The sequence below is a fragment of the Centroberyx gerrardi genome, chromosome 21 (genome assembly GCF_048128805.1).
Source record: "Centroberyx gerrardi isolate f3 chromosome 21, fCenGer3.hap1.cur.20231027, whole genome shotgun sequence".
NCBI classification, from domain to species: domain Eukaryota; kingdom Metazoa; phylum Chordata; class Actinopteri; order Beryciformes; family Berycidae; genus Centroberyx; species Centroberyx gerrardi.
Genome location: NC_136017.1, coordinates 8,648,985 through 8,674,648, shown reverse-complemented (window position 1 = coordinate 8,674,648; position 25,664 = coordinate 8,648,985). Strand labels below are relative to the sequence as shown.

The 25,664-nt window shown below is 42.3% G+C and overlaps 1 protein-coding gene across 4 annotated transcripts; it reads right to left on the bottom strand.

Moving 5' to 3' along the window:
- Window positions 1-516: 516 nt before the first annotated feature.
- Window positions 517-25,223, bottom strand: LOC139926173 (N-chimaerin). Of its 4 annotated transcripts, XM_071917784.2 has the most exons (14): window positions 25,135-25,223; window positions 22,854-22,892; window positions 22,558-22,613; window positions 16,224-16,255; window positions 15,661-15,774; window positions 13,607-13,733; window positions 12,291-12,452; window positions 5,951-6,028; window positions 4,931-5,015; window positions 3,847-4,020; window positions 2,736-2,813; window positions 2,111-2,248; window positions 1,725-1,830; window positions 517-791 (listed from the first exon to the last, which is right to left on the bottom strand). In XM_071917784.2, the coding sequence occupies exons 1-14, from the start codon at window positions 25,151-25,153 to the stop codon at window positions 620-622; spliced, it is 1,380 nt and encodes a 459-aa protein (XP_071773885.2). In that variant the 5' UTR covers window positions 25,154-25,223; the 3' UTR covers window positions 517-619. The 4 variants fall into 4 exon arrangements, with proteins under 4 accessions (XP_071773885.2, XP_071773893.2, XP_071773902.2 ...); XM_071917792.2 differs by lacking the exon at window positions 5,951-6,028; XM_071917801.2 differs by lacking the exons at window positions 12,291-12,452; window positions 13,607-13,733; window positions 15,661-15,774; ... (2 more) ...; window positions 22,854-22,892; window positions 25,135-25,223 and adding an exon at window positions 6,183-6,298 and having other exon boundaries at window positions 5,951-6,092.
- Between the last annotated feature and the right edge of the window lie 441 nt (window positions 25,224-25,664).

Sequence of the window (25,664 nt, the reverse complement as noted above, 5' to 3'; positions counted from 1 at the left end):
CGGTGCCCTTTTCTATTTTAAAAAAAGAAGAATCAGAGGATGTTTTTTTACCCATTAAATGAATTTTAAAAAGCAAACTCTCCAAATTAAGGGAAATTTGGCATCCTGTAAGCCATTTTGTACAATTGTTCATTCTTATGTGGGAGTCAGCTGTTTCACGTTTGTTTAATGAACTGAACAAAACTTTCGATTGATTTTGTTTATTCTCGAAATGCACTAAAAAAAAATCGCAGGGGAAACACTGCATCCATCCATCCTTTTCTCCACCCTCAGCCATTGTTTGTTATGAGAGTCTCCACTATATCTTTCCTCCCTTTGCTTCATTCCTTGCTACCCAAAAGAAGGGGCGTCACTTCTTCACCCTTCCCTCCATCCACCCCTCACAAAAAAACAGATGGTGTCCGTTTCTCGTCTTTTACAAATCCTCCTTCTTTTGTTTTAGCAACAAGACATTCCCATCTTGCCTTTCTCTCCTTCCTTTTCTTGTCAAAACGACGACTGGTCACTTTTCCATCCTTATCTTCTCACATCAAGACATTGCGTATGAGCGTCTTCACAATGTCTTTTCTTCCTCTCCTCATTGGAAGAGTCATTTTTGCATCCAGACCCGCCCCTCCTCTCAAAACAAAACGTCTTCGTTGGTGATGAGCATCTCGACCACCAGTCTCTGGTATCGGATGTCGTTGAGCGCCGTCATGGCGTCCAGCTCGGGGGCCCTCATCAGTGTGGGGCCGAAGACAATGCCCAAGTTCTCACTGGACATGAGGTTATCCTTCTCACACTGGGTCACCCTGGAGGGAGAGGGATGGAGGGAGAGGAGAGAGAGAGAGAGAGAGAGAGAGAGAGAGAGAGAGAGAGAGAGAGAGGGAGAGAGAGGGAGAGGAGTGAGAGAGGGAGAGGGAAGACAGGTGGTTAATGAAGGGAGTAGAGGAGAAAACATTGAAGTCTGTCATCAGATAGGATGTGTTTTTCTCATGCACAAATGCAAAGCGCAGCTGTGAACGTTGCTGGTAACAGAGACTGCAGAAACTCAAAGGGCACAAGGAGTGTTACATCATTCTCGTTGCTATGCAACACAAAGTTTGACAGCAACTTGCAAGCTCTTCAAGTAGCGTTAGCTAGATAACCTGAAGCAACAAGAGGGTAACATTGTTGAAAATAATCCTGAACAAGAGGACGTTAGAAATGGAGAATGTGGATACATGACATCCTCCTAGTAAGAATAGAGCATGGAGAGTTTTATCATCTCGTCCAGGAGCTAGATAGTGCCCGTTTCAAGAGCTATTTTTCCCTGGCAGGTAGGAAGTTTGATCAGGCTTGTTCATCTTTTGAAACCGAAGATAGTGACACTGACTTAATGTGCAACTAAGGTTGAGACATGTTCAACTTGGAGCACTCAGGGGAGCGCTGGTCAGAGGGGGGTCAGAGGACAAGGTCAGCTACACTCCAGCTGGGATTCAGTGTCTTGCTCAAGAACACTTAAGCAGAGCGGATGTTTGCCATAGGGCTTAAACCCAGGTCCTCTGGTTGAAGGACAGTTGCTATAACAACCAGACCACCCTGCCACTCCAAAATGTATTTTAATTGGTTTAAGACGTGACCTCACTATCTTTAGTCGGGCTCAAAACCCAGTCTTCCAGTTGAATAGCAGGATCTTTAACCATTTAAGCGAACCACAACCAGAAGTATGTGACTAAGTGGAACCGTGGCTCGTGTGTTCAGACCTCTTGAGGTGAGCCATGAGGTATCGCAGCGTCTCGGTGTGAGCGGGCGGCAGCAGCTTCAAGGCCTCGTGGAGAGACTCCAGACGCTTGTCTGGGTCTGCGATCTCTGCAGCACACACACACACACACACAAACACAAACACACACAAAATATCATAGAGGGGAAAGGAGATTTGTTTTAGAAGCCATGTTAAAATCCTACACCTACAAAGCACATTTCCCCCCCAAGTCTTCTACAGATTTGGAGCACAGAACACATTGGCCTCGTTGCGAAGTACAAAGCATGCCTTTAAAGCTCATCTTGGGCGGCAAACAATTCTTCCATGCTTCCTTGCACGTTATGTAATAACACACACACACACACAGACACTGCTGTGAGGACCTACTTGCAGCCTCTATGACGCGTGGGTAGGCGTCGTATGTGATGAGGGGAATGGGCAGCTCTCTGAAGTAGAGTTTGAGGGCTCCAGTGATGATGTTGATGTCTTCATAAACATTTGAGGAAATGTCAGCTTTCTCTCCATCTGTAGAGAAAATCAATGAAGTCAGTCAAATCAATAAAACTAACCAAATGAACCAACCAATCAATCAGTTACTATCAATGTGAAAAAGACAAGTCAGAAGGAACCCAAGGATTACTATAACCATGCAAGAGGAGACATCTGCCTTCAGTACAGCTCTCAAGGGGATTTTATTTGATACTTCATTGATCCTAAAGGGGAAATTCTCTTTTCGCCACATGTAGGTCAGAGGTCAGGCTCAGCTACAGAACAGCCAACCTGCAGCTGCATGACTTCTATTCACTTGATTAGAGAGTCAAAATACTAAAGATGGCTTTTACTGGAAGAGTATTAAAGGCTAGACTGAAGACTGATGGAATTACTACACTTACTACACACACTTACTACAGAGTTACTACACTTCTGTGTCACTAAAGTACCTTGCACAGGTCAGACTTGTAGTGATTAAAAGAGGTTACAAGTGGTAAACAAACCAGGGGGCGATACTCACCTCTGTCAAAGGTCAGCTTGACATCTTCAATAAGCTCACTGAAGCCTGATATTCTGTACAAACCCTCAGACTGAAGACCTAGAGAGAAAGAGACAAATAGAGAGAGTTGGAGGGACAGTGTCATTAATTAAATGGAATTGGTCAACTGAACTGAATTGTTATTAAATGTTTCTTTGCTACAGTATTGCTGATAACACTCATATTTCTTTTTATGAAGAGTTATCTGTTAATGTCGTAGTGAGAGAGATGCAGAGATGGGAGAGAGCCAGAGAATGAGAGAAAGCGAGATGTAAAGAGGAGATACAGAAAGACAAATTAAGCGAGAGATAAAGGGAGAGAGGAAGAGACAGACAGACGAGAGAGGGACAGACAGAGAGAGAGAGAGAGAGATTGAAGCACAAATTGAGAGAGACAGATGGATGAGAGAGAAATATAGAGGGAAGGAGAGGGAGAGAGAGAAGGGGGGGAGGTGAGAGAAGACAGAAGGAGAAAGAGGTGAATTCAATTGGCTCTACTGCGTCAGTCAAGTTCAATCAGTCCCAGTGAGGTGCCTTTATTGATTTCATATATTAGTTTCACTCAGCACTTCAATCATCGTCAATAAAACCCAGTCTGTTGCAGCTCCCCCATGGCTACTTTACACAGATTCACACAGGTCCCACGGGGGAGGGTTTCTAGCTCTCTCAGTCTATCACACACACACACACACACACACACAAACACACACACACACACACACACACACTCAACTCAAGCTCCAATCAGTGTGGGGAGGCCAGACACACATATCTCGCTCAATCTCCAGAATACTTGACCACGTTTTGGTGTTACAGGCTTTAACCAGTAAAATGAGGAGGTTGACACACACACACACATACATACATACATACAAATACACACGCACACACACACCCACCCCCCTCACCCTCCTGCCTACACATGCCAGCCTCGTGGGTGTTCTCTCTCTCTCTCCCTTTCATCTTTCTCTCAGTCTCTTCCTCCCTCTCCCAAGGTTGCAGCAAACAATGCTTCCAATCTCCTTTGAACATTATATAATCACTGACTCACGCACAAACAAACACACACACACTCAGTCTCTTCTCTTTCTCACCTCTGGCCTCTATTTCCTGTATGCACATGTCGACCACCATGGGTCTCTTGATGTTGTGGGCTTTGACCAGCGTGGTCAGGTCGCAGCTGTAGACCTTCTTGACGTGCCGCAGGTCCGGCTGGCAGTCGTTGGGCACGACCTTAGAGCACTGCTTATGGACGTTCAGCCCACAGTCTGACAGAGAGAGAGGGAGACAGACAGAGGGGTCAACATGACAAGTATTTTGATGAAAACTATTTCATAATCTTGTGTAAGATATGGCTCTAGATCAATAGCCGAGGGAACATGGGAACATTGAGCTAAAGCTGTTCTATTTTGCTGGTGTCATTTGCTACAGTTACACATAACGTGATTTTTGTGATCAAATTCTAAACATGGGATTTTATGATCATTTATTGAGATCACATCGCATTTATTTAAATATGGGTCTGCATTACTTTCCTGCTTTCTATCGCCATCTCTTTACATTGTGCATGCATTGTGGCTAGATTGTGTCCAGGCTACCAATCAAAACACCAGCTGGACCATTTCATTATTCTATGTTTTGAAGATCCGACAGTCATGTGAGTAAAATCAGATTTTTGTCCGTCCAGATCTCAGATGATTAAAAGCTGCAGTGAAACTTAAAGTGTAACTGTAGCCGCTGTTGACGCACAGTTTGCCAGCATTTGATCACGACTGTGTGGGTCTCCGTGACTGTTTGTTCTTTGGCCTCATATTCAGTGTTTTAACATTTAAATCCATGATACACGACAGATGAGTCAGCGCAATGGACTAACTTTAGCTTGCTGTCCCAATTTCAAGTCACGGTTTGAGAGAGAGAGGGAGGGAGAGAGCAAGAGAGACAGAGAGAGAGAGATATTGATGGAAGGAGTGGAGGAGGAAAAAGGAACAGACATGAAATAGGGAAGGATCAATAGCAGAGAACTATCTCAACGAAAATTATTCAATAAACTTCCAAACTTGTATTTTACACATTACATTACACAAAAACAATGAGCTTTAGAAGAGCGCATTATAGACAGATGTGAGTGTGTGAGAGAGGGTGTGTGTGTGTGTGTGTGTGTGTGTGTGATTGTGTTACCTGCACACTTGACTCCCTGAGCGATGAGACCCCACATGAAGTTGGCACAATACTCACACCAGTGGGGGCCCCTGAACGTATGAACCTGAGAGAGAAAGGAGAGAGGAAAAAAAGAGAGAGAGAGAGAGAGAGAGAGAGAGAGAGAGAGAGAATAATAAGGCCTTTTTTAATGCAAGTTAGATTTCTAAGACTGAATTCACAACTATTATAAAAGTGAAAATAGACAGATAGACAGAATGGTAAATAGAAAGACAGATTAATTAGATGTAACTGAACAAGGGTGTGTGACCAGGTAAACTTTTAGAAAAGGGGAACAAATAACCTGATGTTATGAAATATTGCCTAAAATGTCTGTCAATTTATTGCTTAACACAAGATTTTTTTTAAAAAACTCTATGGATGGATATTTAAGCCTGAAAGCCACATTTAAAGACTGGCACTAAGAAAAGAAAAAAATGATGGTGAGAGAAAGGGAGTGCTGAAAGGACAAGAAAGATGATGAGAATTATTGAGTTTTACACATTCATTGCAGAAAATCGGGTCTGTATGGGTAGAAATGTTGATAACCTCCATCATTGTGCTCTTTTTTCTTTTTTGTATGCATCTATGTGTGTCTATGTTAGTGTGTGTTCTTAAAAAAAATTCCCCTCTACATCTCTCTTTGGCTCTTATTCCACTTCTTCCTAGCACCTCCTTATTGTCAGTGCACTCCGGCTCTGACCTTTCTTTTTCTAACTATTGGTTGGCTGCAATGATGGAAATCTGGAAATTTTAAGCTTATTGTACTGTTGCACTGGATAAGAGCGTAAGCTGAAAGCCTGAAATGTAAATGTCAACATCTATGTGTGTGTGTGTGTGTGTGTGTGTATCCTAACTGTGCTCTCTGAGGTGAATTAGAATAAGACCACAGGAGCTGAATCAGCGATTCGGGCATGCTTCCCACACACACCGAGGGGAGAGAGAGACAGAAAAGAACAGAGAGAGAGACAGGAGGGAATGGAGGAGGACGAAGCGGCTCACCTTGAAGTTGTGGACTTTCTCGTACTTGGGCGCCAAGTCGCTCTCCCTCAGGGTGGCCCGCCGCACCAACGATGTGAGCTGTGAAAGGGCAAACGATCTGATTGGCTGCCAGAAGGTGGAGGCGGGGGAGGCGGGTTTGGGTGGCGGCGGCGCAGGGTTGAGGCGGGGGCCCGACCCGAGGCTGGGGTCTGAGGCGGTGCCGGAGACTGGGAGGGAGGGAATCGAACCCCTGACGTTCAAACCCAGGGCGGCAGTAAACACGGCCCCCTTTTTCCCCGCATCCTTGTCGGGCCGCCTGCCCGATCGCTTCTCACCCCTCCTAATGACGTACGACTCTCGGCTCGGCATTGCGGGACGGGGAGTTTTGGCGCGTATTTTAACCCCAACTGGAGTAAATAAATCAATATCCTATATCAAATGTTACCTCTGTGAGCAAAATGTGAATCCCACAAAGCGATCACACTGCCACAGGAAAATCAAATACAAGAAAAATGTCTGAAAAGATTTTCATGAAAATGGCTTTAAAAAAAACAGACAAAACAGCCATGAAATTTTATAAAAATAGACTGGAATGCCCAGCGAGTTAAAAAAAAAAACACCTTACTGTATCAGCAGGAAAAACTGTAAACAGCACAACAACTAGACGCTCAGAGAGGTGCGACCGGTTAAAAGCTCAGGATGCGCCTGCCCCGTCCGACAACAACACACATCACCGTGGAATCCCAAACCGAGGAGCGGACCAATCGCGTTGACTTAGTACCACAAAGATCAGCCAATCAGATTAGAGCTGCGTCCTGACGGGGCTGCACTGTGCGCTTCCAGCCCATAACTGAAAACAAAAGCCAGCCAGCCAATAAATAAATCTCTTAGGACACAAAAAAACCATGAAAAAAGCGCAAACAAAAAAAGTTCTGTTAATATATAATTCAATAAATCTTCACTTCTAGGAATGCGCACACAAAGAAAGATAAATGGTTTTTAATTCCTTAAAACCAGACTGATGCAATAGAGTGTGTGCATTCCCAAGCTCTTGGTCTCGTGGAGGTGATCTCTTCTGTGTGTGAGAGTGTGCCTCAGCCCGCATGGCTCTGTGTGTGTGTGTGTGTGTGTGTGTTAATCCTCTTCCCCCTTCCTCTCTACACACTCACTAGGCAGAACCAATGAAGGAGGGAGGGATGGAGGCGGAGAGAGAGAGAGAGGAAAAGAGAGAAAGAGAAAGAGAGGAGGAGGGGGGGGGGGGGGGGTTGCGCTACGGTGCAGTAATGGATGGATTTAACAGGTCACATTGAGAAGAGCATGAACCAATCAGAATGAAGCAATTCTTGCTCATCACCAATTCTGCCACCTCGATCATCCCAGGAGAGAAGGAGAGTGACACAGAGGGAGGGAGAGAGAGAGAGAGAGAGAGAGAAAGAGAGAGAGAGAGAGAAAGAGGGAGAGGGAGAGAGGGAGAGAATGAGGAAAGAATGAGAGCTCAGTATCACTAATGTGCTTTTGTGGCTCAAGGGGACATTTGTTTTTCATTCTTTGACACTGTCGTCTTTATTTCTATCCCTTCGTCTGTCTATCATTCTCAACAGCAACATCCATTCCATCCCTCACTCTCGTCTTATTTTTTTCCCAATTTGCCATCTCCAAGGCTTGTCCACTGTGTAAACAATAACAACAATAACTGCTAGAGTCTTCCCACTCACATTGCAGAGAAAAACTGCCCTACAACAGAATTCAAATAGGCTAATCCTTGGATTATTGATCCTTGGATGTCTCAACTGGGCGTAAAATCAAGAGCCCTGGTTTTCAATTCTTTTAGATTATATAAAAAGCATTACATAAGAACAGTTTAAGGGTGCATTTTCATTTGAGAAGTGCAGGTTTTTGGTTAAGTGCTGCCTCCGGAGGGTGCTTGTTTGTTCTTGCTGTCTTTGACAATGTTGGGACTGTAGCGACCTACTGATTATTTTTGGGCTGAGCAAACTACACACAAACAAGCAGTACGACTGAAATTAACCCTCTGCCTCTGGGAGAAAGATTTACAAGCTTCGTGCTTTGTCTTTTTTAGCTGTTTGACAAAGACACTACATTTTTAAACTACTACATTTTGCTGTTTCAAGGCAAAGCACTGACAGGCTTCCCACTGACGATCTTCATTAATTTTCCCTCGATAACATTTTAGAGATATATGCTTAAAAAGTTTCATCTTTAACCCCGAAATGCCAATTAAAATAAAACAGCTATTCCCAGCTACTGAGTGAAGAATCATCTATCTTGAAATCACTCATCCTCAGCTCATATGCACAACACAGTGAATATGTATGACTGGTCATGGATATTTAATGACTGTTTTCATTCAACGGGGGCGGGTGGGTGTTCTAACAAAAGGCCACCAGGATTATGATAAACAGACAGACTCGTGTCTGGTACAGAAAGAAAGAAAAAAACAACAGAAAAAGAGAAATGAGAGAAAAAAAAATCACACTCTGGAAGATGCTCGTTATGGCTAGCAGGCTGAATGTCTGTCGTATATTCATGAAGTTATTATCGGCGTCAGAATGATTACATTCTGACAAAGAGACAACTGCCTGCCTTCGAATCAAACCTGGAAAACAGCCAAACATTCTGGCATTTTAAGAATAATGATGATGATTTTAAATTCACTCCTATAGCCGACTGACCAGAAGGCACTGCTGGGTTCTCAGACAAGCCAAGTCCCACTACAATTCATCATCATTTGAAGGCCTGTGATACAAGTTAACAGTAAATGTTTTTTGTATTTTTGAACAAAGTGGACCTGAGTCTCGCATACGAAACCTCTCATCCTCATTTTGTGATATTTTAACATAGAAAAAACTGACAGATTTGGTATTTTCTGTTCCTCTGTGGGCCGAGTCTGGTCTTTGATTCAAAACATTCATGGGACAGGTCGTGGAGCAGCAGCCGAAGGTGCATGCCATGTACTGGAAACATGAGGGCAGGTTCAAATCTGGTTTGTGACTATTTTTTCCTGCCATCTTCTCTCTTTGCCATCTTTCCAGTCACCGTCCACTGCATACAATCTCATAAAACGGCAACAATTCCTTAAAAATTACCTTTAAAAAAAACAACAATCACCAGAATGATGTCTTTTTCACTCTCATAGGTACTCTAAGACGGCACTTAATCTAGAATAATAGGGTGATAAACTCTATAGGGTCTAACTCTTAATATGTATTTGTCCTGTGTTGTTCTCCCTTAGAGAGCCACCTCTGGTCTCAATGTCACAGCCATATTGCTTTGTCTGCAAATCCTCCCCATTATGAAATCACACACGTACACAGGACCACCCCCATTACACTCAAACACACACACACACACACATACATAGACAGTGATGTATGAGGTGCAGTATAGGTGGTCATGGACCGCAGGTCACACAAGGCCTCAGGAGGCTCACAACTGGTGTAGCACATAAATATATTGCACACACTACACCTTCTTTGCTATGTGCCTGTTAGTGCATCTTAGTGTTTTCCTCTTCCATTTTAACTTGATTTTATTATACTTCTCTGTGTGTGTGTGTGTGTGTGTGTGTGTGTGTGTGTGTGTGTGTGTGTGTGTGTGTGTGTGTAGTTCTGCAGCAGTTGTCCAAATGGATCCGCATCTCCTGCCTCATTTGTACCCATCCACCTGCACACAGTCCACACACACACACACACACTATCCACACACACACACACACACACACACACACACCACTGCAGAACTGAATGTACATCTGCCCAGTGATTAGCATCTGGGCTAGCTCCGGCGTCCTACAGAAACCTCACATCTCCCAATTTTGCAACGTCTGTTTTCCTACTCTGATTGACAAATGTCACTGTCCCCCACATGTAGAAAATATTTCTTGACCGTGGGACCAAACCAAAACACTGCAAAATTGTCACTAATAGATGGAAACCAATGAGCATATGAGCCAGTTCCTGATTAGTTAGTTGGCTTTTGGGAGATAGCAGGTTTCTGCAGGGGAACAGCTGTTATGTAATTTTACTGCAGAGCCTTTGGCTGGTGGCCACTTCTCCTCCACACAGCCCCCCCCCCCCCTCCATCCCTCATCCCTCCATCCTACTGTATAGAACCTAATCCTCATCTCTCTGTCTTATTTTTCCTCTCTGCAGTGTTCCTTGACATTTTATCTTCAAATTCCATACTTGTCAAGCCCTTAACTTTTTTTAGACATTGTAAATTTATCTCTATTATTGTTATATACTGGTAACACTATTGATTATTATTTTTATTTAATTTAACCAGGTAGTCCCATTGAGATTAAACATCTCTTTTTCAAGGGAGACTTGGTTAAGTGAGCAGCATTATGACAAATATAAAAGGTGCAGACAAACAACATGCAACAATCTACAAAAATTAAAATACAATAAAGAAAATACAACTCATAATTAGTGGCATGCAGTGCACAAATTAATTGCACTCTGGGGGTGAATTTAGAGACTTAAACTTTCTCCTGATTTCTGTATTGTTCCCACTTTTAAATAACTGGAACTTGTATAAGCAATTTCCCATAGTTTCCAGACAGACTTTGTATCCCCCCTCTCATTTGCTTTCATTCTATTCATTCCTTCCTCTAACTTCTCTCTTCTGCTCTCTGGAAAGAGCTTTCTAACATTTTCTTGTTACATTTTCTAGGTGCAGGTCTACATGTGTATAGAGATTTCAACATACAGGGACTTACTGTATGCTTGCTTGCCCAAAAATAAATCCAGTCCATCTCCACACCTGTCCTCCTCCTCGTCCATTGCTCCTCTTGATCAATCCATCCTATAACCTTAAGCTCATCTCAGTGTTCCTACATACAGTTCCTACACATTTTCCATTTTAAATTTCTGTACTTATCCAGATCACAGTTTTAAGACATGGAAGATTTATTGATCATTGTTTTATAACCTTTTACCACAGGCTAACAATGTTAGCAAATTTGCACAGACCCAGTTAAGGGGATGTGATTAACAATTCTACATCTGCACCTCTACCAGAAAAGAAAAACAGACCCGGTCCTTTGTCTTGGAATGGCAATTTAATTTTTACGGGTTAATTTCAAGCTGTGCTTTCCTACCAAGGGAATGTATTGGACTGTAGCCCTAAAGTGGCACTTAGCCAATTATCTGTGCCAACAGATAATTGGCTAATCAGATCTGTGTGTGTTAGTTTACCTACAACATATGCTACTTGGTCTATGCTTGCATCCAGGGTTTCTACACAGCTCTGATTTCAAAAGTCCATATTTTTCCAGATCTTGATGGGATTTGAAGAGTTTTGTTGGTATGATTTATGCTAATAGTCATATTATGCAGCCCCTATAAGCTATGCCATGTCACTCTGAAGATGAAGAATATTTCTCACAACAACAAACATCAGAATGCTCGAGTTGACAGGGACTCTACAATCACAGAAAATATGTAGTCTTTCGTATATTTGGTATGAACAACAATAATTTTCCAAACTCATGAAAAGAGATAGATCACGGTCTCTAGTGTTGGAACGTGCAAAATGTAAAAATGTAAAGGGCCAGTCTCAAAAAATAAAGTGCAGCGCTCTTTGTATCTTCTTTTCTATAATTTTCCAAACAATTTTGTGTCATTTCAAAACTTTTTAAGACATGAAAATTACTACATTCTTTTTCAATACATTACCAGACTTTCCAGACATGCGTAGGAACCATGTTTATCCAAATTGCCATTACAGTACTCTATGCACACCATGCCTGCATAGATTTTTTAGCACGGGTCCCAGTGGGAATGAACCCCCTGGCCCTGGCACTGTCAAGTCTCAAGCTCTTCCCATTGAGCTACACAGGTCAGACTAAATCACCTAAATTAACTCTGACCCTGCAACCTTTACACAGTGAGCAACACAACAGTCAACAAGCCTGTTGGTCGAGAAAAACTGGCCATAGCTGAACTTTTTGCGGTCATTGGCCGTCAACACCCAATCAGATTTCTGTGCTTCCTTGTGTTCCTCCTGATGTGATTCCATTTCATTAACAATAGTTCCGCCTGGCAAGTTAACAATAAGTTCATTACAGCCATTCAAAGCTTCACAGTTCTCTACAACTTATATTGGAAAGACTGCAGGAATAAACGTTTCAAAGACAATGCTTGGAAAACAGCTGCATTTTGTAGCTGCAGACGACTACATAGATGCAGTCGGAGCCTCTAGCACCGCCCACAATCGATCAGAATAGAGCAAAATCATCAGCTAAATCGCGCGCAGTGTTACGGCGGGGCGATACACAAATGTAACGTAAACACATACAGTCTCAACATACAGTATATGCATGTATGTTCCTCCTCACCCTCTCCTCAGCATTGCCCCCGTCTTTAGCTGGCGCTGGTCCGTCAGGCGGCTCGGGGCTGTGGGGCAGGTGTTTCTTCAGGGTGGGCTCCTGGTTCAGGGTGGTGTAGCCCACGTGTTCATAGATGGGGTTGATGGTCATCTTAGCAATGTACTCTGCTGCCTGAAGGAGGAGAGAGGGTTACTGTATTACAGAGCACAGACCAGCATTCCCTTTGATTTCTAACATCTTATGTGTGGCTCTCAGATACGTTTGTGTTACTTTTTCAATTTGTTTTTCTTAAAAAGCAGATTGGGCAGTCTACTCAAAAGAAAGCTCTGGCGGGATTCAATCCTCGGCAATTTGGGACATACATAGGATTTTTTTACTGAGGAAATTCTGTAATACTGACACACTGCTATTTTCACCTGGCATATTTGTTAGACAGCATCTGGCAAACATTTGTTTTGTTGAAACTGTAGGTTGCCCAATTATGGATTTATGAAAGCTGATATCAATATTTAGCAGAGAAAAAAACAACACAAGTAACCTGACTTATTTTTTAACAGTAATAGTCTTGCATTAGTTATGGTACTCCTTAGCTGACAAACACACGCAACACTGTTGCAGTTTATCTGTGTGCTCTAAAATAGTGAGTGGTTATTTCCCTGCCTCTGAAACCACATTTGACCCAACTGGCCAAGGACTGAATCCTGCTAGAACCTTCCTCCTGTGCCTGCTTGTCCCACTCACTACTTTCCTACTGTCTGAATAAACATAGTTAAGCAGCGTGGACTGAGTGCTCTTAAAGAAAAAGAAAAAAAGAAAAATGCACTTTATTTCCAATCAAGCAGTGATCAAGTAGCATCGTGTTCTGGGCTAGATGAGTCAAACTGAATCACACTGGACAAGTAAGAAACTTTTTATGGCAAAAATGTGTGCTGTTGCCATCTTGGCAAGTAATAACCCATAATCAGCATTTATATCCACAGAATTACGACTGCTTATGATGGCTCTGTTCAGCCCCTGATCAACGGGTCCATCTCTGGTGGTCAAGTGGGAGCAGAGAAACAATGAGTGGGCAATCTCGTCTTTTGTACTGTTCTCAAAGCCTGGCTGAGCAGAAATAAAACAAAGCTAACTATTCTTTCCTGTAAGTGAATAATAGATTGATTAATTTAGTGTCACAATGATTGAGTGAATCAATTAGTTCATTACATTGTTTTGAATGTGGAAAGCAATAAGTCTGTTTGTTAGAGTAGGGTTAGGAAGGAAGGATGTAAAGATGGATGGATAGAGACACACACACACACACACACACACACACACACACACACCTTGGTCTCGATGTAGAGTGTGATGAGGCCGTCTGTGACGAGGTCATGGATGGACTCGAACCTCTTCTCTCCAACAAAGTGCTTCCCGTCATGGTAGAGACGGAAGTTTCTTGTCTGGTTCCCAAACCTGGATGGGATGGAGGGATAAGGGGTAGAGAAAAGAGAAACTCAAAGCCTGGATTGACAGATTACTGAATTGCAACTATCTCTTCTGCACATCTCTGGAATCAAAACTGTTGCTTTCATTTGAGCTTTAACACGTTCTAGCAGTAGAACTGAGTCACGCCGCTGGGATTTTGGAGAGTAACAGGCGGGGCACCACGCCACCATGGCTGATATATTCAAAACCTCATCAGCCATTTGCATTAATTTTACCAACCATTGCACACACCAGAACCTCCAAACAGTGGTTGCTTATCTGCCAGTGTCTGTGAGAGTAGATAAACTTATCTACCACAGGCAAAATGTACCAGCATTTGGGTTGCACCATTATGCTTAAAATAATCGGGATTATTTCTTGCTTGACATTGTGATCACAATTATAAGTGTCAATGATTTGAGACTAATCATGCTTTTTGCATTTTATATTTTAAACTAAAATCACACAACTACACAGGTGATAGTGCAGCCCTATGTTAACATAATACAAAAAAATAGCACAAACTCAAACTGACAGAACTAGAAAGACCCTGAACTGGGCCAATGTATTCTGGGCTCCTTGGTGGATCGTAATGAAACCACCGGAAGATAAAACAGTACCGTTAGATCATTAACCCAAAATCCAACCTTTCCTTTTCTGCCAGCCCAGAGTGGGGCACTAGTTTATGGATGGGTATTTATGGAACGCAATTATAACAGTGGAGATGAGCGCGACAGTGAGAGATAGTGAGAGAGAGAAACTTCTGCAGGTGGAAGAGTGACAGAACTATGAATAGAACAAACTGACCCAGAACCATATTGAGTTCCATTCCAAATTCAGCTCTGCACCCATTTAAAACTGTGACACCTACTCTGAAAAAATGATAGCTGACATTAAAGTAAAACTGACTACTGATTAAAACTGAAGTTATTCGCTAACTAGCTACCTGCATTATAGCGCAAATAGGGCAAATTGGGCAGCAGGGTGGCATAGAGGGTAGGAAAAGAAAAGAGTCCCTCAAATGGTTCAAGCCCCTGTGACGACAAGCATCCTCCCTGCTGAAGTGCCTCTGAGCAAGACACTGAATCCTGACCCGCTCCTGGTGTTGCTATTCTGTAGCTGACCCTGACCTCTGACCTCCGACCTCCCTGTGGAGGAGTGGAAGTGAAGAGGGATTTTCTTCTTTGGGGAACAGAACATCACTCAAGAATAAATTATGCTTTTTAAATACTGAGCAATGAACAACTGGTAGCCATTTTTCATACGATATGAAGCTGAAGGAAAGCTCAAACTAACACTCCCTCACTCTCCAACACTTCCACCTGTTGTTTCACCTCTCCTCACGAGGTACGGCTCTCTGAGAGACAGCGTGTGGAAGCATGTGAGTTTAGAGATGAGCGTATCTGAGCGGCTTAAAGCCCGACTGCTGCCTTTACTGGAGGGATAAACCCTCACACCTCACAGCACCTGGGGTATGAACACACACACCCAACACACAAACACACATGCTCAGTCACTCCTTCACACGCAGCATGAGCTCTCTTTTTCTCCCGCTCTCACACACACATGTATACAGGCATAGACAGTGATGTATGAGGTCAGACCAGAGATCATACAAGGTCTCAGGAGGATCACAAGAAATGGAGTCGCGGCACAAACAAAGACAGAGAGCCATCAGTGTCTTTTACTGAGGAGGCAGCAACACACACACACACACACACACACACACACACACACACAGTTGCAATACTATACCCTTGAGGAACTTCAATTGATTACATTAATTCTTTAACCTTTTCACCTCATCAACACATACCTAACCTCAACCTAATGTTCAATCTAACCCTTCCCCTTAGCACACACACTCACAAGCATACCCCCCCCCCCAAAAAAAAAAAAACACACACACACATACCGTAGAGCCAGTGTGTATGTGCCCGGCTGTCTCTGACTTTCTCTGATGAGGTAGCTGCCCTCAGCCTGGCTCAGTAGCTGGTCGGCCTCTTCTCTGGAGATCATCCCATGGTACCTGGACATTTAAGAAAAGACATTCAAGAAAAAACATTAGTTGTTCAAAATGCAAAGAAACCAGCCATCACAGCACCTTGTCATCACAAGCCAAGTTCTGAGTAAATGAGGAGACTACTTGCTATGATAAGGTTGGAATGGGCAGATAAAGCAGTGTTCAGTGATTTTGCTTCCAAAATAACAGAAAAACATTAAATACCATGAATGATGCTCTAACCCCCTTTGGGCTGTGACAACAATGACATTAAATAATTTGCGTGGGAAACTTAAGTTTGGAATAAATAGTGGAAAATCCAATGGAAGGAGCTTATAGGTAGGTTGATGAATGAAGATGGATTCATAATCATCCTCTGTGCTTGAAATGCACTGACTCAACATGCCTCGTTTCACAAAGGGTTCAGTTTCCAAAATGGTTAAGTGTTAACTAACATTTGGAAAAGGCCAACTTACTCTCTTCCATAGTATTTAGGTCGGTTGTCCACCTGTGGGGAAAAGAAAAATACATTCTGTCAAACAGCGTAATATTACACCAGGCAGGAGAACACCAATTTCCAAAAATGAACTTGAAGAAATGAAGGAAAAAATTCTCATTGCCAGATTGATGTCCGTGGATTTATGAAATTACAGGTGTTTCAAATGGTTCTAGTGTCATAAAATGTGGCCAACATATAGAGGGCTGTGTAAACTTTCAATTCTACACAAGAAAATAAAGGTAAAATTGGGATGTTACATGGTTTTGACAGGCCAGCAACAATATATTCAGCAACCTATTGTTACCTTTGTTTCTAGACATTTTCCATTTCAAGGTTAAATGCTTAAGACCTACTTATGGCTACATGAAGATTATGGTCAGGGTTCAGTATTATGCAGACAGGTGGGAAATATGACTACACCATACCATGTCATACACAAAATTATTCTTCACAACAACAAATATCACATTATGTGAAATGACATTGGTTCCACAGCTTCATGATGTTCATGAGCTTCAAAATGTGTATTTGTGTGTCAAACAGGATGGAACAACAATATTTTTCCAGACTTTTCCAGATCTGAACCTAAACCTTGCTTAGCAACCAGTGAGTGCATGGGTTCATGGTGCGTGGGTGTGTAGAATATTGCACTAGTCAGATAAAAAGCTGAGTACTGAACATTCTGTTGTTCTCAACTAAACTGCTGCCTCGCCAATAAATCAACAAAGACCCAACAAACAGCAGTGAATATTAATTTGGATGCTGTGTGTGCATTAGGGTTGTCACGATACTAGAATTTCTAACTTCGATGCAGTACCCAGGAAAATATCGATATGTGATACCATTTTCGATACCACGGGGGGAAAAAATTAATTTTAAAACTTTTTTTTTAAAATATTGTTTGCATGTTAAAATATAATTTTAACATGAAAACAATATTTTAAAGTTGCAATCAACACATTTTTGATTGACAGGTGTCGATTGCCGTCATGATTTGCTCTTTTTTATTGAAGGGAGTGAGCTTATACTGCACAAGCATGTGAAACATCATATTGCCTCCTGGCCTCTGCAGCATAGACTGTAAGCAACTAAGCGTGTGTGTGTGTGTGTGTGTGTGTGTGTGTGTGTGGCTAGTGGAGGTGGAGAAATAATGTTTGATTTTTCATTGAGAGAAAGCACTGCTGGTATCGATACTGTTGCAAATGAGTATTGTATCCGTTTCAAATTTTTAGTATCGATACTTATTGAAGTATCGATACTTTTGACAACCCTAATGTGCATGTGTGTGTGTGTGTGCTTCTATGAGGGAGGAAGGAGGCAGCTAGGTGTATGTATGAAAGAGAGAGGCTTGGAGAGGGAAAGGCAAGGGACACACGGTAGTAAGTAGGAAGAGAATGGGTGAATTTGTTTTGACGCACCTAGTGCGTCTGTTTTGACGGGGCCACAGTTTCATTCGTCATAAGAAAAAGAACACAGCTCGCTCTTTTCAACTGTTCATACTGCTCTTTTAAATCTTTATTTTATTCTATTCTAAGAGTCGTCTTTTATCAATTATGATTGTATGCAGGCTGCTAAAGACAACATTTTATTTTATGAAGTTTACTGCAATGAATTTTATTGTACATCATAGTTTCTTTCTTACTACACATACCTTACCTACACACACTTTATGACCCTACCTACTAAAATAATGTTATCAGAAAAATTTAACAATGAATGATTATTTCAGCTGGAGGATGTGTACTTTAAATTATGAGCTTTTCTACATGTAAGAATGAAAATGTGAAAATCCTTTGCCATTGGAAGTGTAAATGCTAACAAAGCTTTGAGATGTGGTGGATGACAGTACACTCAAAACAGCAAAACCTCACTTTATATAAGAGTATAAAGTGAGGTTAATAATAGCACACGGTCTGCAAGTCTCTAGCTATAAGACTGGAGTTATTCAGATCAACAGCCGTGATTAACAGGAAAGTGATGCTGTCCGCTTGTGCGTCCTGAGCATAGGATTTGGCCTCCTTTTTCTGACATGTGAACGAGGGAGAAAGGGAGATGGACGGGGCGTGGGACCTAGATAGGCAGATAAAGGAAGCGTGGTAGTGGTGTGTGAGGGAGCAGGGGGCCTAGTGGTTATAAAAACCATGCCATAACCACAAAGTCACAGGATTCAATCCCCCCTAACTACCAATAATGACTTCATCAACAGCCATGTGTCCTGTCCAGATGAACCTGAGCGAGACACTGAACCCCGACCCGCCTCATTGTACGTCACGCTGGATAGGAGTGGAGAATAATGTAAAATGCAATAAAATGTAAATGAGATGGAGGAAGGGAGAGACGGAGACAGGTTAATAGAGAGGTATTCAGGAAGGCCTAGGTGGAGTGAGGAGGCATGTTAGGCTACAGTGGTACCAGCCATGCATGTGCACCGCTGGACGCCTACCAAGACTCTGAGGCCTGTCACTAAGCCATGCGTGGAACGAACAGACTAATACCCATAACTAACGCTCAATAGTCATCCTTGAATGTGCACCGCAGAGTATCGAGCTGTAGGGCAAGACACTATTTGAAAGAGAAACACATTTTCATGTCTCTGCCGCACATATATTTTAAATGAAATGATGAAATAAATTGGTACAGAGTGAAATGGAATGGCTTTAAAGTATGCTTGGCTTAGCCTGGAATCAAGCACATGGAAAATGTATTTAAAGAGTATTGATTTTGGGAAATATATCATTATCTGATGTTCATGATTAAAAAATTCAAAACTGTGTCAAGCAAGGACTTAAATGACCTACAATAAAAACCAGAGCCTGTTTTAATTTAATTGTACGATCAGTCATTTTGTAAGAGTAGGTGTCATTTTTTTCCCCAAACACTGGATACCTCAGTGTGGAATCAATCTGTTAAATTTCTCGGCCAGCAAAAAGAAGGTTAATCCAAGTTTGTCATGTTTGTTCGGGAGGGTGTACGACAGTTAAAGGGTTGATGGTTCAAAAAATACTGCCACAGTGCCCCTGAGCAATGACATTCCACCTCCATGTATACTTGCTCCAAGAACGGTCATTTAAAACTAGCATTAGCTAAAGACTCCAATACTGCAACACACAGTTGTTGTAATAAACAACTGCGGCTGTTATCTATCCCTGATTCCCAGTAAAAAATAAAACTATACAAAAGCCTTTATTCCTGGGTGTCCTGGTGGCTCAGGAGAGGAAAGCAGACACCAGAAATTGGTGATGTTGTGGGTTCAAATCCAGTTCATGATCTTTGCTGCATGCCTCTTTCCCATCTCTCCTGTACTCTCTGCTGTATAGGGCTATAAACAAATTTGGGATGCAGCAGTACTGGTATTGGACACTAGGCCAATACCCAGCTAAACTAATTTTCTTAACCTTTTCACACATTGATGAATATTTGATCTTAGAGAAAATAAATTAGATCTCTTTATGGATTATCCATGATTTTTGTCCAGTAAAACCAAATTAACAGCCTAGGTCTATAATGTTCTACAAAAGCTCTAGTATCAATGCTATTAATGAAAATGGAACGTGATTCTTTATTGATCCCTGTAGGAATTTGTCTGTTTGCTTGCCCCCCCCTCCACAGGGAGGTCAGAGGTCAGGATCAGCTGCAGCACAGCACCCCTGAAACTAGTAGGGATTCAGTGTCTTGCTCAAGGACACTTCAGCAGGGTGGATACTTGCTGACAGGGGGGCTTGACCCTGGGACTTGCTGTTTAAGGACAGTCTCTCTACTCACTACGCCACCCTGGCACCCCATAACTTAAGGTATCGGCCGTGAATAAGTGCTTATTGGTGCATCAGTTAATCACATAAAGCAGAATTGCCAGGAGGACAACATAGGGGGTAAAGGGGGTGGGGGGTGTCTCTCCCACTCCGTCTGTCTACCAGTCTGCTGTTTTTTAACTAGGTCAGTGCCGACTACCTGACCTGACCAGGGCATCAAACCCAACAGCTGTTCATTTAGTATACATACATACACACACACACACACACACACACACACACACACACACACCCTACCATCCATCCATCAGGTCCTGAGAGAACTGTCTTTTGCAGATTAACACACACACACAAATAACACACAGTCCCCTTCTTTAATCCCCCTTGGATTCCCCCAACCTTGCCAGAGCTGTCCCCCCTAGTTTTACACACACACACACACTAACACACACACACATGCACACATCTGGTGCCAGCCCACCCTCAGGGCAAACTAGCTGGTGCATGGCATTTGGTGGACATCTGCAACATGCCATACCACCTGACTGCCATCAGCTAGGACTGAGCCTCCGCTTGTCTGTATTAACTAAACTCATTCCCCGCCTTCTGCAAACACCTAAAGATTTTTAGATTCCTGTTGTTCTGTTGAGGCATCAAGCTCCACACTGAATCTAACTCCCTAAAAGGTTCACTGGTGCAACGTTTCAACCCAAAGTGAGCCCATTTGAGGGAGTATTTGGGCACACGCTTTGAAGTGAAATGCCGTGCAACTGAAACTTCCTGAAAGCAAGATTCAACATGGGAGTAATTTCCTCAGCGGGCCACAAAGAAAGCTTCTGAAGCAGCTGAAAAGAGCAGCGATTCGCTCTGGCTGAAAAGAAAGGACACCAGCTGGGATCCAAAGTACAGAAATCTATCTCGTGACTATGACAGGAGTTATAATTCATGTGATGGCATAGCTATGGTAGCAGGAGTGGGCAGTCATAAACCGTTCTCAGCTCCTAGTATAATTGTTTTGCATAATTTAGCTTACTTCTGGCTGGTTCAATTTGGTTTCTGAATTGCTGAGCAGGCTGTTTCGAGCCAGAAGGGTAACCTGTCCCAAGAGCCTATTGTTAGTGGATTTCTTTTGTTTGGAACCGAGTTTATTTTTCACCTGGGGTAAGGTCACCTGAATGTGCATAGATTAACTTCTGCTGTCACTAATCAAGTCTACTCACTCTCCTTTTTAGAGAGAAAGGGAAACAGCTATAGTGGGGAGTCTGGCTGGCTCAGCAGGCTAAGGTGTATTCCATGGTTTTGTAAAGTGCAGGATTTGCTTGTGACCTTTATCACGTCATTACACGTCTCTCTCCCATCTTTCCTGTTACGCTCCTCTTTATATTATCTAATGAAGCAGAAGAGCCCCAAAAATAACTGTGGAAATGAATGGGAGTGCCCTAATAATTAAAGTCAGAATTCCTGAGCAAATACTGATAGCATATGTTAGATTACGCCAGTGAAATACTATGAACACTACTTTTACTAATATTAAAATCCTTGTTGTGTTTAATACTGTTCATCTACGACTGTAGACAGCTTAACAGCTGCATTCCCTGGTTGTCTGAAGACAGCAGATTGGTGAACTACAGCAAAAACAATCAGCCCAGCGGCAAGCCGAATCAGCAAATACTTTCTCTGAGGAGGCAGCAATGCGCACACACACACACACAAACAAATTTTCAGCATCCTCTAGGCCTTATTCGTGCAATTATTGTTGTTGCTGAGATCAATAGCAGGGGTAGAAAATATTTGTGATGTTGTGAAGTATAAGCCTAAGTGTAGATACAGGGCAGGACACCAGAACTTACTAGTAATCCTTCTGAAGGTGTTTATGAGTCTAATTCAAATGACACATTTGTGATGGGAGGTGCCCACATGATAATGACATCCCTGCACTCAAGCCCTGCCTTTTCTCCAACATTCAAGCTAGGTTTCTACATAAGTGCTCACCCCAAATAGCACAAGGGATAGTTACATCAGATCCTGCAGATTGGTGAATATCAGAAGTGGCAGCATATTCACAATGGAGATTTTTAGGCTCCTTCTTCATACAACCTGCAGTTCCTAAACTTCCAAATTCCCAAATTGCTGCTTTTGGAGAACATTTGTTTGGGTAAATGTTGCCTCTAACATTATGCACTAGCTACCATAATGTATTCTGGCTAAATGATGCGTGAAAATGGTATCTGATGATATCTGTATTCCAAGATAAACATGGTTTCATGTTGGCGGGACAATAAATGTGCTCAAAACGTAACTTGCATGGCTGTGATTAGCCACATCCCCTCAGGCTTTGGGGTGTTTTTTTCTAGACACCAGGATTCAAAAGCTGTCTAGTAGAGCCAAACATTGTTCTACAATGACAGATTTTTTCACAGAGGAACTTCATTTTTCTATCTTGCTCAATAAAATATATTTTATTGAGCAATTTCGAGCAGAATTTCCAGTGCTTAAAGCCCATATGTCTAGAATATTTACCTCTACATGTATGTGTGTGTGTGTGTGTGTGTGTCTTCTCACCTCACAGGTGCAGGTGAGTCTGCGTGGGTGAGGTGCCTCCTGCTGGAGCTGGTACACTGGTCAGAAACACACACCACCATCAGCAAAAAGCATGTTCTAACGATTCTTAATGAGTGTGTATACAAACATACACACTAAAAGAAACACTCAGGACAGTGAATCGCAGAGTGCTTTCAAGTAAACCAAAGTAAAACAAGTTTATGGTCAGTAAAACAAAAAGGTCTGTCACAACAACAGAAAAACAAGAAAGCAGCAATCCCAATAAAAAACAATGATTGTGTTACTTAAATACTCACAGTAGGACTTCCACACTGGTGGCCTGTATTCATCATGGTCTGAGGACAGAAAAATAACGACAATGTGCTTCAAGAACAACATAACTGCAGAACTTTGCCTCGTTTAACTCAATTTCCTTTGCCACAGTGCCCCCATGTGGTTAGACCAGGACAGTGATTAGTCATGACTTCATCTGCCTGGCCCTGTGTCCCAGTTTTAATCCCAACCATCAACCAGATAAGATATGAGGGCATTAAGTGTGGCGAAATCAGGAAGTAATCATGATTCCCTTGTCAGATCCTGTGTACTGGTAGAGAGCTCTCGCTTTCTCTTTCTGCACAGAAATCAAATGAACAGCACAAATACAACTCCCTGAAAAGGTGAAGCTTTATTTCTTATAATAACTACTCAACAGAATAGGCAATATTCAAACAAGCCAAAATGTCAGTTTTGTGGGTGAACTGTTGGTGCTGGGTAACAGCACTGTTTATGAATTCCTACAGATCACATATGTATTTAAAGCCTAATCACTGAAACTGATAAAGGCCATTCCACAGTTTTATCAATGCCACTTCCAAATACACAAGCTAAATAAACAGTTTATTGTCTATAAAACCCAACATTCAAAAGGTTCTCGCACTCAAAGCATGACATATGAAGTAAAGGCTTCCAGCTGCCTTAGTTCCTATAGTTTGAGTGCAAGTACTTTGGATATTAGATTGATGTACCGAGCCGAACACTTACTAGTTCTCATGAGACCCTGCATTTATGCTGAGTCTTTATTGCTTTACCATGTCAAAAATTACACTGATCATGAATGGTGACTAAGCAATTGAATTAATAAATCCACTCTATGGAGCATAAAATGCTGTAGGCTATGGTAAGTCAGTGAATAGATGGCTTGTTAAATCAGCTCTCTGTATGACGTTTATCTTTCTTACACACAGACAGGCTTTTACTGCATCTCCCCCAGGCCTACCCGTCTTAATTATGGATGGATATAAATGTTATAGCAGTGTTTCCTCACTACTTGTTTAGAGGTGGCGAACCACTAGCAAAACTGGCATCACTGCTGGAGAAAATGTGATCTCAAAAGACCATTACGATTTAAAAACAGAACATATTTGCCCCCTGGCACTGATTTGGTAGAACAGAATTCACAAGCTCATTTGTTATCGTGGCAGAGGAATCACTTGGCTGAACATTCGAGTAGATGTTACGCTGAACATTTCAATTCCAAGTCCTACGCCAGACACCACAAATGAACAAGAACACCCATTTCCATGACAACATTCAATGGCATCCATCTTGTGCACTGAGGGAGATTACTGTGAAATACTAAGAGTTGTCCTTTTTTGCGCCCATTCAAATTCTGTGATGCATGCATTTGGTTAGTGATTTATTGTGGCTGACTGATGAGGTCAAACTTTAATTTGAAAAAGTCACTGCACACTCACAGCCTTAATGTCATACTAACTAGTAACTAAATAGTAACTGCAACACCACTGGAACTTTTAATCCTGGAATGGGCCCAGGAGCAAAACTGGGTCTCAAACAAAATTACCCTGCCCCTACATCTACAAAAACTCCTACAGGAAACACTGTTAATACATAGTGGTGATGAATGTGCAGCTTTTAATTTAAGGTTCTGTAGCTCTTTGGCCAGCACCTTGCAAATTCTGGGATACATTCCCTCCCATCTTCTCTGCGTGGGTAAAACTAACACCCTGTTTCCTGTCTTGGTGTGTGTGTGTACACTACAAGTCTTATCAATCCAACACTCGTCCTCCCGGTATCCTGTCTTCAAAATAACCCTCAATCTTCCCCCAGCAAGTGTCGCTTTCTCTCTCAAGGCAACATGCACACACATATACACACTCACAAGAAACTAGACATAACACATCTATTGTAGAAACTGACTGTGTCTGCAATTACAAACCCCAATATATAAAGGAGCACAGGAAACCTTTTCATCTACAGGCATGGACAGACACACATTCATGAGGCAATAAGCCAGCTTCTTAATTCATTGGCCACTGTGAGCACTTTCACTATGTACCAGGCAAACTAGATAGCCATGATCCGAAAAACTGATGTTTACTAATACACTACCCGGTAAACTTGACCCATGTAAAATCTACCCGTTTCTGTCTGCCACACACGAAGACACACGTGTGTGGGTGTGTGTGTGTGCGTGTGTGGCAGACAGAAACGGGTATTGTTTATTACACAATAGCCCAGATATCCATTTCATTGATAAAGGCAGAATGATACAAGCATCTGGGGTGTGAAGTGGCTTACCGAAGACATTTAAGGCCATCTTGATCCTGCGATATGATGATGAACAATTAACTAAGATATCTCAGGTTCCAGCAAAATGTAGCCACTTAGTTTAAAACCTAAAAGAGAATGAAAAAAAAAGAATAAGGGAGCATTCAACCGCTGACTGCAGTGAGCTAGCTAGGCCACATGCAGGTCAAAATAGCTGACTAACGTTAAACAACAAATCATCAAGCCAGACAGCAGCTCAAATGATGAGAGAGCTAACGTTAGCGGATTCGGTCAACGTTCGGTTAGTTCAGATAGCAAGCTGAGTCGTGGATAAAACGAAATTGGCTGGAGTTTTAACGTAACACACTGTAAAGTAAGAGTATGTTTCAATGAACACAGGCCGACGGTGGCTTCTAAGAGTTTACAATTATGGCATGCTACTTTATTTAATCTAACGGTTAGCTATTAGCTAGTACTCACATTCGCATCCATTCTACATTGTGGTCGCCATCTTGTTGGGTCACGTGAATAGTCTCGCCCTCTCTGCTTGCCCACCAGAT

What these genes read in the sequence shown, in the direction of transcription:
- LOC139926173 (XM_071917784.2), bottom strand. An exon ending in ACAGGAAATAGAGGCCAGAG is followed by an intron (nt 2,814 to 3,846) that starts GTGAGAAAGAGA and finishes CTTTCTCTCTAG; the next exon opens with GTCTTCAGTCTGAGGGTTTG. An exon ending in CAAGCTGACCTTTGACAGAG is followed by an intron (nt 2,249 to 2,735) that starts GTGAGTATCGCC and finishes TTTTCTCTACAG; the next exon opens with ATGGAGAGAAAGCTGACATT.